The sequence below is a fragment of the Colletes latitarsis genome, chromosome 14, assembly GCF_051014445.1.
Source record: "Colletes latitarsis isolate SP2378_abdomen chromosome 14, iyColLati1, whole genome shotgun sequence".
In the NCBI taxonomy this organism is placed as follows: Eukaryota; Metazoa; Arthropoda; class Insecta; order Hymenoptera; family Colletidae; genus Colletes; species Colletes latitarsis.
Genome location: NC_135147.1, coordinates 27,274,087 through 27,290,176, shown reverse-complemented (window position 1 = coordinate 27,290,176; position 16,090 = coordinate 27,274,087). Strand labels below are relative to the sequence as shown.

The 16,090-nt window shown below is 32.4% G+C and overlaps 3 protein-coding genes across 3 annotated transcripts; 1 reads left to right on the top strand and 2 right to left on the bottom strand.

The window, feature by feature from the left end:
• The first annotated feature begins 5,119 nt into the window (after nucleotides 1-5,119).
• Nucleotides 5,120-9,044, top strand: Hmgs (hydroxymethylglutaryl-CoA synthase). The gene has a single exon (XM_076781545.1). The coding sequence runs from the start codon at nucleotides 5,678-5,680 to the stop codon at nucleotides 7,037-7,039; it is 1,362 nt and encodes a 453-aa protein (XP_076637660.1). The 5' UTR covers nucleotides 5,120-5,677; the 3' UTR covers nucleotides 7,040-9,044.
• A 283-nt stretch (nucleotides 9,045-9,327) lies between these two features.
• Rab19 (RAS oncogene family member Rab19) lies at nucleotides 9,328-11,561 on the bottom strand. Its single transcript, XM_076781570.1, has 5 exons — nucleotides 11,165-11,561; nucleotides 10,683-10,767; nucleotides 10,514-10,612; nucleotides 10,253-10,410; nucleotides 9,328-10,148 (listed from the first exon to the last, which is right to left on the bottom strand). The coding sequence occupies exons 1-5, from the start codon at nucleotides 11,372-11,374 to the stop codon at nucleotides 10,041-10,043; spliced, it is 660 nt and encodes a 219-aa protein (XP_076637685.1). The 5' UTR covers nucleotides 11,375-11,561; the 3' UTR covers nucleotides 9,328-10,040.
• A 174-nt stretch (nucleotides 11,562-11,735) lies between these two features.
• Nucleotides 11,736-13,712, bottom strand: P32 (complement C1q binding protein P32). The gene is made up of 5 exons (XM_076781568.1): nucleotides 13,040-13,712; nucleotides 12,684-12,834; nucleotides 12,413-12,615; nucleotides 12,267-12,355; nucleotides 11,736-12,027 (listed from the first exon to the last, which is right to left on the bottom strand). The coding sequence occupies exons 1-5, from the start codon at nucleotides 13,251-13,253 to the stop codon at nucleotides 11,878-11,880; spliced, it is 807 nt and encodes a 268-aa protein (XP_076637683.1). The 5' UTR covers nucleotides 13,254-13,712; the 3' UTR covers nucleotides 11,736-11,877.
• Between the last annotated feature and the right edge of the window lie 2,378 nt (nucleotides 13,713-16,090).

Sequence of the window (16,090 nt, the reverse complement as noted above, 5' to 3'; positions counted from 1 at the left end):
GATGTTTTCAATATTACGAGTACGTTCATAACCGTACAATACTAATATGAACAACAAAATCTTAAAAGCAGGTCGGTTTTATAAAAGAACTAGGTAAAACGATGGGACAATGTTGGTCGCTTTTATACAATCGTATGTAACATACATAACCAGAGTAACAAGTTCAGTCGATCATAAATTCGAATACCGTTGCCAAATCATTTCATCGAAGCAGGGAGAAACTCTTTTTACGAAAACTGCACGTAAAGTCGAACCATGCGATATATCATCCAACGTAATATAGTCATTAAAAGTTGCTCTGTGTCCAGAGATTGAATAAAAGATTACATCAATGTCTAAATATATATATTCATATTATTTGGAACAATTAAAAAATGGTACATTTAAATATAAACGATACTTGTCCTAAGGAAATTAATTGTACAAAGGAAACTTTTGCACTAATTATTATCTTCTATTTAGTATTCGTGTAACGCTTAATAACGGATTATCGAATTTGGTGGCATCCAGAGACTTTCTAATACGTGGAAATAATACTGCAGAGTGTCGCTCGTAATTGATCATTTCGTTTATCGACAAACTCATCATTCTGCGACAGAAAGTTAAATGTGATTTTAAAATATAAAAAAAAAAAAAAAAAAAAAAACAGTGGCCATATATATATATATCAATATTATCAAATATTGGTATACGCGATATATATATATGTATAAACATATATTTATGTATAAATGAATTAACGGAATCTTAAGGATAAGTATCATTCATGTAAATTTAAGTTGTACTGATAGCAAAGGAAATCTATCGCGATTAAAATGAATTGTATAAATAAATCTAAGTGTGAGTTGAATCGTCGTGATTCGGGGCGGTGCGAGCCATACGTTTCGTTTATCGTTAAACAAGATAATGGAAACCTTTGAGTAATAATAAGTTAAACATTTAGTGGCAGAGGAGTGATGCATAATTGTGCGAAGTAAGCGCACTGTCTCGAATCTGTCCAGGTATACGTCGGTATCTATATCAAGGATGGGCAAACAAATGGTATACGTGTTCCTAGAGTATTTTCAGATTGTTTTCGCAAACTTTGTTTATTTGCATTTCCTTCTCTGTTGCCTATTTTAATCGTCGGAATGTTTAGAGAAGGTACCAGTTTGCCCAGTCTTGGGATTCGTATTCTAAGCTAATTAAATTACTCGTGTGCCAAGACGAAAAGAATAAGCATTTTATAACGTTAATACATGATTTAATTATTGTACGATAAGATACATGCGGTTTTTTTAAAATGCAAACGAATTTCATCTCGATTCATTAGGAAGAACCATTTGTCACATTCTTCTTTTGTACACGTTTTTCTAGTTAATTCGTTGGTTCATATTCACGGTCACCAACAATTCACGGAAACGCTCAAACCTTAATCTTTTCGATCGCATGGTGTAGTGTCCGAATATGTGGCAGCGAGTTCATTCATCAACAATAATCGAGCCTCGAGTATTACAACTTTACGTTTAAATATCTCGAAAACAACACATTTTCGGGAATCCATCCTCCACTTTGGAAATTACGAATGGGGGAAAATGTCTGTTTTATTAAATATTTTCTTAAAGATAAAGTAGAAGAATCTGTGTAACTTATTCCTAATTGTTCGTCACATATCCGGATACCACTTACGTAAAGAATATAGAGCCAAGGTGTAAAGCAATTTGAACTGATCAATCAAACGAAGAAACGAAGACTTTGTATCGATGCGTCCATATATAAACGGAATATTGAACAGAAAAACGCTTCGGGTTCGAGCTTTTGATGTTGCAGTAGCAATGAATAATTTTAAGGGCGAAATCTTTATAGACGAGGATCGAACAATTCGCATTTCGCTGTACTGATAATGCTAAGCTCAATTATTACCGTTCGTTCATTAATTATGCACACCGAGCAACGGTATTTTCATCCAATCACACATCGTCAGATATCGCGAGACACAATTTTCATTTACATCTATAGATTCGGTTTTCGAAAAAATAATCTCGAATACCTTGTATGAAGTTTTCATTTTCATAGAAGTTCTAAATTCTAATACGACGACTAAATTCATGCATCTGAAGTACAAAGATATAGCAATGGCCATTCTTTCAACAAAATAGTTTTTAATGTTAGCTTTCTGTATTTTTTTTTTTCTAAGAGAACACCAAGACAAACAAAAAGCTTTGTGGGTAGAATACTTAAATTTTGCTCGAGTTTCTTAATTTTTGATCCGTTGCCAACGATATTACGAGCGAAAAAAACGCACGTTTACTTAAAAGTTGTTTATCAAAATGGATTTTCGATGTAGGGATGTAGTAGATCACAGTAGATTTAGGATTATTTGACGGTACTTCAGACTCTTACGTCGTTAAGTAGGAGAAACGGGAAAGAATTACTTTATCCCGTCGTTGCAACGATCTTATGTGAACGTAAGACCAACGTACAAACTAATGGTCCTTGTGCATATGCTTAATTTACAGAATGGAACCGTTTGTACGGTTCAATGTTCTACCATCTTGCAGCTGTTAAGCTTGCTGCTAATAAAATTATTATAAGATTTTGGAGGACGTCGAAACGGAAATGTATGAATTACTGTATGTGTACTTTAATCAGTGACGCTTACTGATAATTAATAGTTAATCGCCAGAATCACGTTGAAGAAACGGCATCATGATCTCCAATGCTCGGTTGTACGTACTACGCGTATATAGGACGAGGCATTTAAAATAAGCCATCCGAACGAATTGCCTACCTTTAGCGATAGACAAAAATTCATCGTGCTAGCCTTGCTTGGTTTTAAAAGAGCATAATCCAGTGCTTGGAAATTGTTGCAAGTTCAAGTTCTTGAAACAGTTACGAAGAACTTTTACTTTGACTAACTGTTTCAAGGAACTTGAATTTCGGGCTAATTGTAATTTAAAGTTCTTGCGTCAATGGAAGTAGGTAAATTATTCGAATGGCATGTCTTAAATTCTACAGTCTGTATATAAGTCACAAAGAAGAGACGTAAATAGATAAAAACAAACACAGATTATATTTTGCCGTGCCAGACGAAAACAAAGCTGCCGCCGCTACTTGTAGAACACGTTGTAATAACAATAATATTCATGAGATCACGATTAGTACATTATTATACTTTAGGATTATGTATTCAGTAAATTATATATAAAATTATTACAAGTGTTGCTACGTTTTACACCCAAGTCAAACTCGCTACTTTCACTCTTTTGCATTTATATATTGATTTAGTTTTTATTAATATAATGAAAATAACGAATAAAAGTTTTATGTTAATTAGTAAATTAGTTTTGGTCGTGACTTTACTCGTCCGAATGTCGAGTATATGCAAAGATAACGAAGATATTAAGATATGCAAGATAAAAAAAACCCACAGTGTATAATTCTATGCTATTGAAGCCCTCTCCAAGAACTCTACATTTACGTCTCATGCTTATTTTTTGTAAAATATTATTGCTTTTGTTCGTAAACTGTTTCATAATATTGAGCTGATTACCTGTGCTCTCTGTGGTACTTATCGTACCTCGATCTTCCATCTTTGTATAGGTATGGAAAATATAGACTTGCTAAAGGTGATAAGCGACTTTTTACGTTCAAACATTGCACTTTGACATAGATGTTCCATCAAGATAATTGCTTTTATTCATCCGCGACAATTTAAATGCAAAACGAAACGTGAACTTTAAACCGTTTCTTAACATTTTTAACTTTCATTGAATTTCATGAAATTTGTATTCAAGGATACATGCATTTTTATTTGAACCAGTAATATACAGGGTGTTCGGCCATTCTTGAGACAAAATAAAACAAAAATCAAGAACGATCGTCCATTGTGGCCAATCATGGGGCGTGTATACTTGCTCCGTTCTACAGGCAGAACTTTAAACGTTAATAACTTTTTAACGAAGCCTCGATCAACAAATTGGTATTCTTGATTTTCGTATTATTTTAGCCTCTAGAATCTCTCATTAAAATTGTTCCCAGGAATGATCGAACACCCTGTGTTACAACTTGGACGCGCAACAATACGAAGAACAACAATAAAACATAAATTAACGTTCGTTTGTCATAAAAATAATACGAACGTATTTGAAAAACATTTTGTTTAACACCGTTCGATCGTTGCAAAAAGTTAACGCGTTAACTCTATTAGTTTCTTTCGTAATCAGTAATATGAAAGTAGTGCAAGTCATGTGATATTTCGTTGAGAATGCAAAATAAATGAATGTAATAATGAGACAAAAAAGTAGTCTTTGAAATTCTTTTATCCAGAAATACATAATTTACAGTCCAGTATAACAAAACCGTAAAAAGGATTTGAAAATGTATGGTTTATGATTAGAGAAAAACGAGTAATAACAATTCTTAACACTTTTTTAAACAATTTATTATAAGCTTTGAATTCTAAAAATATGAGAACCACGTAGTGTCCAAATATTTTTGGTACCGACTGTATACAAAATGTACGAATAATGTTAGGAGCCTAAATAATATAAAAATATATCGTAACTCGCTTTTGTGTGATTATAAAGTACACATTTCCGAATTTCTTTTATGATTTTGTTACATCGAACTGTAAATTATGTATTCCCAATACATCTTTTGACTCGCTGTATGCATAAAAAATTTACATGAAAAGTGAAATTTTTCCCGAGATCGTTCATCAATAAATTCCATTTGGCTTTCACAAAAATTCAATCCACGGTGCTTATTTTCATTTGTACCGTTATGTCACTTGAAATGCGAATAGTCCGACTTACGTTGTACGCGAATCTAATTATGTTGCCCCTAAGATTTCTCAAACTATAACGGAATAACGTGGAAAAAGTTATGCAAAGTTCCTTACCCATTGATTAAAATTGTTTTCAAACGTTCAACACCGTGTTCCTATATTTCGAGTGTTGGTCAACGAGCAATAATTTAAAAAAGAGGATAAATTTTAGTGAATAATTACAACATAAAAGATTAATTATTAAAACCAATGTGACGAATCCAATATTACATTCGTGAAGATAATCGAAGGAATTTGTTACCCCCTCCACGTCACACGGCGACTAGTTGAATAAGTGGCGGCAGCTCGACAAGCAGCATTTGCGTGTGGAACGTTAGTTCGTAAGTTTAGATACTTAGAAGACTGATTTAGACTAACAGGTTCACAAACGGGAAGGAAGGTCAGACGAGCTTTAAAACACGCGATAGGAAGTCATTCGGTGACCGTAATTTTCACCTGTGGAGTTTCACTTCTAACCCAAATTCATTGTTGGGTTTTCTTCTAACTGTAGTGCGACTGCCTTCGAAGCATACACTTTCTTCGCTTAAAGACACGAATTCGACGAAAGCAGAATCGTGAAGCAATGAAACTTTAGAAGATACCGTTTTTATGTCTTCGATATTACTATCGATATCAATTGTCAAAAATATATTATATAAACGCAAGAATAGTTGGACAACATTGTTTGACCAACCGGTATCACGTGTACCTTCGAATCATATTCAGTGTTCTCTTTTCACGTATCGTGTTATGAATATAAAATTTTGACGATCACGCAGGAAGACAAGAATAGTACGTTGTACAACGTTTCTATAAATCCGAACAAAAATATTGTGAAAGGATCGCAAGGTACGAGAAGATTGAACGAAGATGTGGCCAAAAGACGTTGGTATTAGAGCACTGGAAGTCTACTTTCCTGCTCAATACGTTGACCAAACAGAGCTTGAACAATTCGATGGTGTAACTGCTGGAAAGTACACTATTGGTTTAGGTCAAAGCAAGATGGGTTTCTGTAACGATCGCGAAGATATAAATTCGTTGTGTTTAACAGTGGTGCACCGATTAATGGATAGGTATGGCATAAAACCAAAGGACGTTGGCAGATTAGAAGTTGGAACAGAAACGATATTAGATAAAAGCAAATCCATAAAGTCCGTCCTTATGCAGCTGTTTGAACCACATGGCTGCACAGACATGGAAGGAGTGGATTCGACTAATGCTTGTTACGGAGGTACAGCTGCACTTTTAAATGCAGTAGCTTGGATAGAAAGCAGTGCTTGGGATGGCAGATTAGCTCTAGTCGTGGCTGCTGACAATGCTGTGTATTCACCTGGAAGTGCTAGACCAACTGGTGGTGCTGGAGCAGTAGCAATGATAATTGGTCCAAATGCACCTCTGGTAATCGATCGAGGCATAAGATCGTCATACATGAAACATGCGTACGATTTTTACAAACCAAATCTAAAGTCTGAATATCCGATTGTTGATGGGCATTTATCGATTCAATGTTATCTTGGTGCATTGGATAACTGTTACCAAACTTATTGTGAGAAGGTTAAAAAAAAGTACAAAAAAGGTGTGACCATAGATAGTTTCGATGCATTTTTGTTTCATTGTCCATATTGTAAGTTAGTACAAAAGTCGTTTGCCCGATTAGCCTTCAATGATTTCTTGAATACACCTAAGGACAAAGTGTCAGAGAAATATCCAGAATTAGTAAAATATCACAACATCAAACCCGAAAATACTTACTCTGACAAAGATATTGAGAAAGCATTTATGAATTTGAGCAAGACAAACTTCACACAGAAGACACAACCTTCTTTATTTCTAGCAAATCAAGTGGGAAACATGTACACCCCATCTGTGTATTCTGGACTAGCATCCCTACTTGTCAATAGATCTATAAAAGAATTAGCAGGTGCTAAAGTAGGAGTATTTTCGTATGGTTCTGGACTTTGTTCCACTATGTATTCAATAACAATAACAAACGAAGCAGAAGAAGGGTCTAGTTTAATGAAAATCATCTCATCACTTTCGTATATAAAACCAGAGCTGAATGCTCGTCAGAAAGTTTCTCCAGTGGATTATACAAAGGTGTTGGAGCGGCGGGAACAAAATTGTCATACTGTACCATTTAGTCCTCAAAGTAGCATTGCCAACATGTTCCCTGGAACCTACTATCTCGAGAAGGTGGATGAAAAATACAGAAGAACTTATAAAAGGGTATGAAACTGATGATAGTTTGCAGTATTTAGCATACTGGTAGTTAATTTACTTAAAATGGTAATAAAGGAGTGAACAGGGGCCTCGTCGATCGTTAAATACAAATATTAAAGGTGCATAATTATGTTTATTTATATAATTTAAAAATTTATTATTGAATTGATATTTTCTTTAGTAGCAAGAAATGATACAACTTTGTACTAATTCGTGCTATTGAAACAAATTATTTTTAAAATACATACAAAGAAGATACAATTTTATAAAAAATGCAATGTAAAAAATATAGTAAATATTAATGTTATTCCTGCAAAAAATATCTGTTGTATATGTTTGTTTATTACATACATTTTCTAATGTATGTATTATGTATATTTTATATTTTTAGTGAAAGAAAATATTAAAATCAATATGCTTTATTATGATGCAAATATTAATACATGAATAAATTTATATTATATTGATATTTATTGAAAACATGCTTTACATAACGAAGATTCCTAAAATGAAAATCATTTTCATGTTCTACTGATAGCTAGTATACTATTGATATCCACGTGCACGCGCGCGTGCGCGCGTATACGTGAATAGAAACCGATAATTTAATAGAGTAATTATACAAAAGTTTTGTACATGTCAGAGATGCATAAGTACATTTACATACTGTATTGCAATGATCGAAAGCGACACTTGCTCGCATATCATTAACAGTAGCTTATAATATTGAAATCTTATATGGTAAAGACTCATTTACTGTCATCCTAAACTAGTTTACTTAAAATACTGAATAAATCTTGCAAAGTTATACACAAAACAGACTCTAACGCAATTATAAGTGTAACTAATATGATAAAAAAGTCAGTACTTCATTTTTTCATGAAACCCTAACAAATGTTAATATGTTTAATAGTACTGTAGCATGTAATACATTTTCATTTATAGAATCATGGAGTATCACGGTATTGTCAAACTTCGGTAATACATGAATTTGATTTTTTACTAAAGGGAGTAGTAACAGCTCCAGAATATTATTCTTAAATTATTGAATTTTTAACAAATAAGAAGAAAAGTCTAGATTTCTATTAAATAAAAAAACTTATGTAATATTGTCAGAGTGGATCGTTCGGATGACAGTAATTTAGTTTTTTATCTTTTTACTTTTCTGGGATATAAGCCACTTATCGTAGTTTTTTAAAAATAAGTTTTTCTTATCTTATCTTACTGCTAAATTTGCTCGTGAGTGGCTTAATAACGTTTTTTATCGTTCTCAGTCTTTCGTGATCGTTCGTATATCGATGTCAGAGACGGGTAAAATTTATTCGCGAATAACAAATAAAGATTTGATATTCATTCGTAAATTAGGCTTACGACTTTGCTTGTCATAGATGTTGGTTTAAAAAATCCGTTAATAGATTCTAATTTACAAATGAAACAAAAGATACTACGAATGAATCTAAAATTTCCATTCGTTATTCGCGATTAAAATTTGCCCAACTCTGAACGATATTTGTGACTAGGAACCATTTATGGATAATTTGTCAGAAATTATCGTTGAAAATAATTTGTGTAGAAATATTAAAAATATGTTTAAACATTTTAAATAGATTTTATCGAAACATTCAAAATAAGGTTTCCTGCTCGTTGTCTATAGTTTATACAGAAACGCATTTTTTGTATTTCCATGTCGCCTAAATGGAAAATGAAATAACATTAGCTCCGTGTTTTACGAATCCAAGTACTTTTCATTTTAGGAAATGCTACGAACAAACGAATTTAATATATGTATCTATGTACATAATATTAGTTTGAATGTACCGAAAAGTACAAAATGATTTAATTATTTGTATGTTTATACAAATGTCAATGAATACCTGCTATTACCGAATATATTATATCAGTATTCATTGAAACATCAATTTTTAATTTAAATCGATAAAGGCTCGTTCTAGACGAATTTTTAATTTTGTATATTTTGGTTGTATAATAAATCGATACAAAGTATAACAAAATTAAATGTTTATTAATCCGTGCAGAGTAAGTTACGAAAACAAACGAAGAGCACATACGCCTATGTTCTCTGTGTAAATAATATTCAATTACGCCCAGTCGAATTGCTTGGTTTGAAAGCTAATAAAGAAAAGGAAGTAAACAGTTTATGGCAATATCTGGGTGAGGATAATAGAATATGAATTGAAAATATTTTTAAAACGTTATAAAAAAGGCATGTACCATCATTGAATTACGACCCGTTTAAGATTTAAAAAAATTCGATCTTTATTATTGTATTACCTTCTATCAAATAATGCCTTAATAAAAATTTTGAAATTGATTTTCTCGAAATGGTATTTTGCCGTGTGTGTAATTTTCTATCCAATGCCACAAATATATACTAAATATAAAACGTAATTGAAAATAGAACTTTATTAAGATTTTATTCTGATAATTTCAATATTATAACAATATTAAAAAATAGTACATTAGTAAATTATTTGCTTAAAAAAATATATTAATATATTACTTCTTTGTTCAGAGATTCATTTCATTATCAATAAATACGGATATAATTATTTAATATACATTATAAATACTTAATATACATTTGTAAATAGTTGAAATATTTAATTGTCATAGAATTAAAATATAAAATCTATGAATTGATATTTACAAGAGTATTAGCCTAAAATTTAATGTAGAATTGTGGTAAAATTGTAGATGCAACAATAATTTATCAGATTGGTACAATATACATCTAACGAGTAAATTGTTTTGTAATTAAATAAGAAATTATATAAAATACTGGCTCGTTACTATAGTTACTCTTTTGTTATTATCAAACAGCATATTACTTATTCTTTATGTCTTATTCTAAGACACTAGGTATAACAAATTTGAAAGATTTTAATATCACATTACTTGTATTATTATAAAAATATTGTACTCTGTTTTTTTTGTTTTATGTACAAGTTTGAAATTGGAAGGATACACTAATTGTTTGTTTAAGAGCCATTATTTAAAATATTTTGTATGAACAACCAGAACAGTTGGATAATTTTCGTCCTGCACCAAGTCTGACAGTTTCATCTTCATTAGCGTTTATTTGTCGATTTTCGTGTCGTCTCTAAAAACAAGGAAAAAATTTTTATTTAAAAATTTTATCCTTTATTTTCATTCTTCTTATAACAGATTAATATCTTTTCTTTTATATGCAAACTATATACTCACTTTGAGCTCAGATGCCAGGTAGAAAAATACAGAATCTATATTGGTATTTTCTTTGGCTGATGTTTCCACTACTTGTAACACTTCAGGAAGGTATTGACAAAGAGCTTCTGCCTCTCCCGTCTCAACCTCTCGTAGACTTTCTAAATCACATTTATTACCTAAAAATATCATTGGTGCATTATATGATTCATGTTGTAAGAATTTGCATTACACGAGAGTCCAGTGCATTATTATTTAATACAATATATAAAAATACCTTACCAACTAAGACTAACAACACATGCGATGAAGTATACCTTCTTACTTCTTCGACCCAATGTTGTAAACTTAAGAATGTTGACCTCTTTGTAATATCATAAACTGAAATGCATTCGAGTTATTGTAGCAATGAATAATTAAGTGAAACAAAGTATAAGAAAATTTCACGTACCTACGATAACACCATTGGCAGATCTATAGTAACTTTGAGTTATCGTACGAAATCTCTCTTGGCCAGCCGTGTCCCATATTTGCAACTAAACGGAGACGAAATACTTTTGAATCACTCTATCGTATAATATAAAATTGTGAAATTTTGAAGTTAATTTTTTAGAATAACACTGTCCATTATAGACGAATGAAACAATTGAAACGATTTATTTTTCAAAATGTGTCAAAATTACGCTCGGCATGTAGTCATAATAAATGGACCGTGATACACTTAGCACGTAATGGAAACCTGATTTTAATGAAAAACATATACTTTATTTAACGCTGTTTACAGAGGGTAATCATGCATTTTCGATTAATTTAATTGCGAAAAATATTTAAATTGTGCAAAATTATATGTATGTATAAGTAATTACTAGGTTAAATCACGGCAGAATTAAAAATGTCTCGGTAGACGATCGATCATAGATCGAACAAACTCACCTTGACTTTCTTGTCATCGATCAGTACGGTTTTCATGGAAAAATCCACGCCAATCGTGCTTCCGTGTCTCTCGATAAACGTACCAGATCGAAACCTTTGAACGACGCACGTTTTACCCGTTCCGCAATCGCCGATGAGCACGATCTTAAACAAATAGTCGAAATTATCGTCGTTCGTGGCCATCAAATTGTCCGGATCGCGGTTCGACATTTCTTCTTGATTGTCGAAATAGTTTGCCAAATCGACACTCCTTTTACACCGTACCGATTACCTACGCCATTGCTTCATCTAACTCCATCGCTTTTTAAAGTATATTATTCCTTGATACTTTGCACGCAAAAAGTATTTATCATCGAATCGTTCGATATTAATTTTCCCGTATAATTAAATTCACTATCGATGCCGTAGTTTCACTTAGAGCATCGAATTACTAATCTACTACAGAAATAGATCATTTTAATTTTAGAATAAAGTATAAAATAGTATTATGGCGCGTGTATTTTAATTACAAATGCCAGTTGCATTAATAATGTAGTAATGGGCAAGAAATTAACGAACTTCTTTATTCACAATAGCGTTAACATCGTTTAATAAAAAGGAGAAAGTACATTGGTTTATCATATAAACTTAATATAAAGATAAAACTATCTTAAACGAATATATTTTATTACTAATCAATTATAAATACAATGAGAATGACGACAAATAAAAAATTATTTTCCAGAAGTGAATTTTGATAGACTTTCCAGTAGGCTAACGTATGCTGTGTGTTCATAGTTTGTACTGAGCTCCACTAATTTCTCTGCAAATTCGTTTGAGACACCTTTCTCCTCCAGGTAGTTCATCAGCAAATCATACAGATACTGAAATAACAGATGTAAACTTACTGTTAACGTACCAAGTAAATAGCATTAGGAATAATAGAAGAGTTTGTAGGAAAGACACGGTTGTTATATCCTCTTACTTTGATCTATCCATCAGTGATAAAATCATTATAGAGGAGAATATGTTACTTTTCCAAAGATAAATATTCAACATGGTTATTAGATGCACCATCTTGTACTCAACACTTTGGATAAAGCAAAAGTTACATTTTACTTACCCCATCGATAATTTCACCAGCAACCGCGTACACTTTGTCATTGTGTTCACCCTCGTATAAAGTGATCTCGTCGATGCCAAAGATATCGTCTGAAATAGAATATTTACATGAAAAATAATGGAAAATGTTTATTCAATTGTACTTACTATATTCCTCGCTAGCACCAGATGCTCCAGGTTCATTGTTAAATGAACAGGTAAATCCAAGAGTCTGCTTATTTCTCATTATATCTACCGTGAAGTTTGGTTTACTTTTCATTTCGCCTATATCTGGATTATTGTTGGTTATGTCCAGTTCTGGTTCGGATTCGGAATCAACCGTGTGGTTTATGTTGAACGAAATTTTAATTCTGCGAAGCATTACCATAAAAATTAAAAGATATACTTTGATCTAATTTTTTATTAACAATTTCCTTACGTCTCGTCATCCTGCTTCTTCGTTAAAGTAACATCCGCACCGTTCAAAGATACTTTAAATCCTTCTAATTCTGTAGGAATAGTTTTTAATTTTTGCGCCTTCTTTTCTGCTATTATTTCTTCCGCTAGAAACTCTACAAGCTCCTTCTCAGCTGATTAAAAAAAAATTATTATAAAAGTATTATAAATAACAGAACATAGATGTAAAAAAAAAACGCAACTATTTTAATTCATAGAGCAACGATGCGCGAGAGCACATTTTATTATATATTGCACATTATGATAGATTTATGTTATTTTTTCAGGTATGTATGCAGACAAGGTAATATAGAAAAAAATATAGAATAACAAATGTACCCTTTGTGTGGACGCCTCTGCAGCAGCCGCAATTACAAAAATCAGTTTGGTGTCTGAATGCTTTTGCCGAAACGAGCGGTGTAGCTTCAGTTTGACGAGAGCAGGCATTCCACAATGCTCTTAATTGATTATTTGCGATTCTCGCGCTTGAAGTTGACGAGAAAAGATTTCTAATCGTCGACGTACGCAACGTGTTCCTTACAATATTATTCATTTTATCTCTTGGAATAATTGTTTTACAAACACCTAGCCGGCAGTCACAAAACTTTAGTTTCACGTTGAAGAGACCACGAGGCAGACAGAAAGATAGGATGGTTGCCGGTTGCGTCACGGAATAGCAAAATTCTCGTCTTAATAACTCTATTCTATGGTTTCCGACGCGAATGATTTTATAGCGCTCTCTACTAGTGCTGATAGAACTTAATTTAAAATATAAATAGCAGGTTACTTGAACTTAAGTTTCTACGTTTCATTTCCTCGATCGTATTAACACGTTCACCGCCAGATCAAAACTGTATAATATTCTGGAAAAGTAAAATTCTGATGAGAGGATGTGTTAAACCATGCAACTATTAAAATAAGCGGGTATATTTTAATATGAAACAAATAGATATTTATAACACAAGTACTTTTATTTCTAGCTTGAAAGAAATGAATCATTGCTGAATAATACACTCTCTATCCTAGGTCATGGATATTTATTGATAACATGTGTACGATAGAATTGTTAAAAGTATGTTAATCAACAATTTAATTTATTTATTGGGGAAGTGTAAACCATTCCTTATGTTTAATACGATTAATAAAAAATTAAAATAGAAGTACATACTTCCCATGCCTTTTATTTACATTTTCCTCTCCTTTCCCACTTCCTTAATTTTTCTGATCCCTTATAACTATGTAAAATATTATTCGAATCTAATTATTATTTTAATTAATTAATTCTTCAATCATTTCTCTATACATTTTATTATCTAATTAATTATAAACGATTATTGGAAGCGATACTTGTTTGAATATTGCGCCAAAAAGTGACAAAATATAGTATCGCCATCTATCGGAATGTTAGAAGAGGTATCCGAGTCAGATCCCCTCTCGCCCCCCACGATTTGGTGACGACGTATAGTATCGCCATCTAAGAACAGGATTCGTACTATCCGGAGTGCAAATCCCCTCTCGCCCCCCACGATTTGGTGCAAACGTATAGTATCGCCATCTAAGAACGGGTTTCGAACTAAAAATTTCGTGCCAGGATCACAGAATGTTAGTGGAGGTATCCGAAGTACAGCTACCCCCACTCCTCCTACTCTTGATATACACTACCTTGATTATTCATTAATAACTCATTTCCTAGGCTTAGAATATGAACTTTTAGAATTAAAGAATCTAGTATAGACCCTTGGCAAAATTCAAGGATAGTGTTTAGAACCATACCGCCCGTAATTAACAAGTTATTAACAAATATCTGAAGTCGGAACATTCACGGCTGTATCACTGCCTGCTTTAATCGATGAATTATCAACTTTTTAATGATCATACCCATATTTTGGCTATTAGGGAAGCAAGTAGACATCCCTGGCAACATTTAAGGACCGATTTTGCTACGCTCCATGGTCTAATTAATTAGTTATTAGCGATAGATCCCTAAGTTGTCGCGTTAAAAGGTTGAAAACAGTGTTCCGACTTCCAATATCGGTTAATAACTATTTAATAACGCATGACATGGCTCCAATAGGTATCCTTGAATCTTGCCAAGGGTTCATACTATATTCTTAAACTCTAAAAGGTCATGATTTATTCCCAGGAAAGGCGTAATTAATAAATTAAAGAGCAACAATTTATTACAAGTCGAGAAGCACATAGTACATTGGTTTCGCCACTAGTTGGCGCCACCATCCAACAATCAATAATTCACCGGTTTTAATGAACTACTGCTCCTTAATTTACTAATTACGCCTTTCCTGGGATTAGATTATGAACTTTCAGAGTTTAAGAATATAGTATGGACCCTTGACAAGATTCAAGGATACCTCTTTTAACGATATCATGTCTTATTAAGTAGTTATTAACCGATATCGGAAGTCGGAACACTGTTTTCAACCTTTTAATCTGACAACTTAGGGATCTATCGCTAATAACTAATTAATTAGACCATAGAGCGTAGCAAAATCGGTCCTTAAATGTTGCCAGGGATGTCTACTTGGTTCCCTAATAGCCACAATATTGGTATTATTGTAGAAAAATTGATAATTCATCGATTAAAGCAGGCAGTGATACAGCCGTGAATGTTCCGACTTCAGATATTTGTTAATAACTTGTTAATTATGGGCGGTATGGTTCTAAACACTATCCTTGAATCTTGCCAAGGGTCTATACTAGATTCTTCGATTCTAAGAGTTCATATTCTAAGCCTAGGAAATGAGTTATTAATGAATAATCAAGGTAGTGTATATCAGAAGGAGGAGGAGTGGGGGTATCTGTACTTCGGATACCTCCACTAACATTCTGTGATCCTGGCACGAAATTTTTAGTTCGAAACCCGTTCTTAGATGGCGATACTATACGTTTGCACCAAATCGTGGGGGGCAAGAGGGGATCTGACGGATACTTCCTCTAACATTCCGATAGATGGCGATACTATACTTTGTCACTTTTTAGCGCAATATTCAAACAAGTATCACTTCCAATAATCGTTTATAATTAATTAGATAATAAAATGTATAGAGAAATGATTGAAGAATTAATTAATTAAAATAATAATTAGATTCGGATATTTTACACAGTTATAAGGGATTAGGATAATTAAGAGAGTGGGAAAGGAGAGGAGAATGTAAATAAAAGGCATGGGAAATATGTACTTTTTAATTTTTTATTAATCGTATTAAACATAAGGAATGGTTTATACATTTTTAACTTTACTAAATAAAAATATGCCTCGAAATTAATAAATTAAATTAATGCGTAATACTTTGCATGTTTCTTTTAAAACTTTTTAATAACTGAGACCTTGTAATGACAACGTAAAATTTAAATTTAAAGTTTGATTGTTAT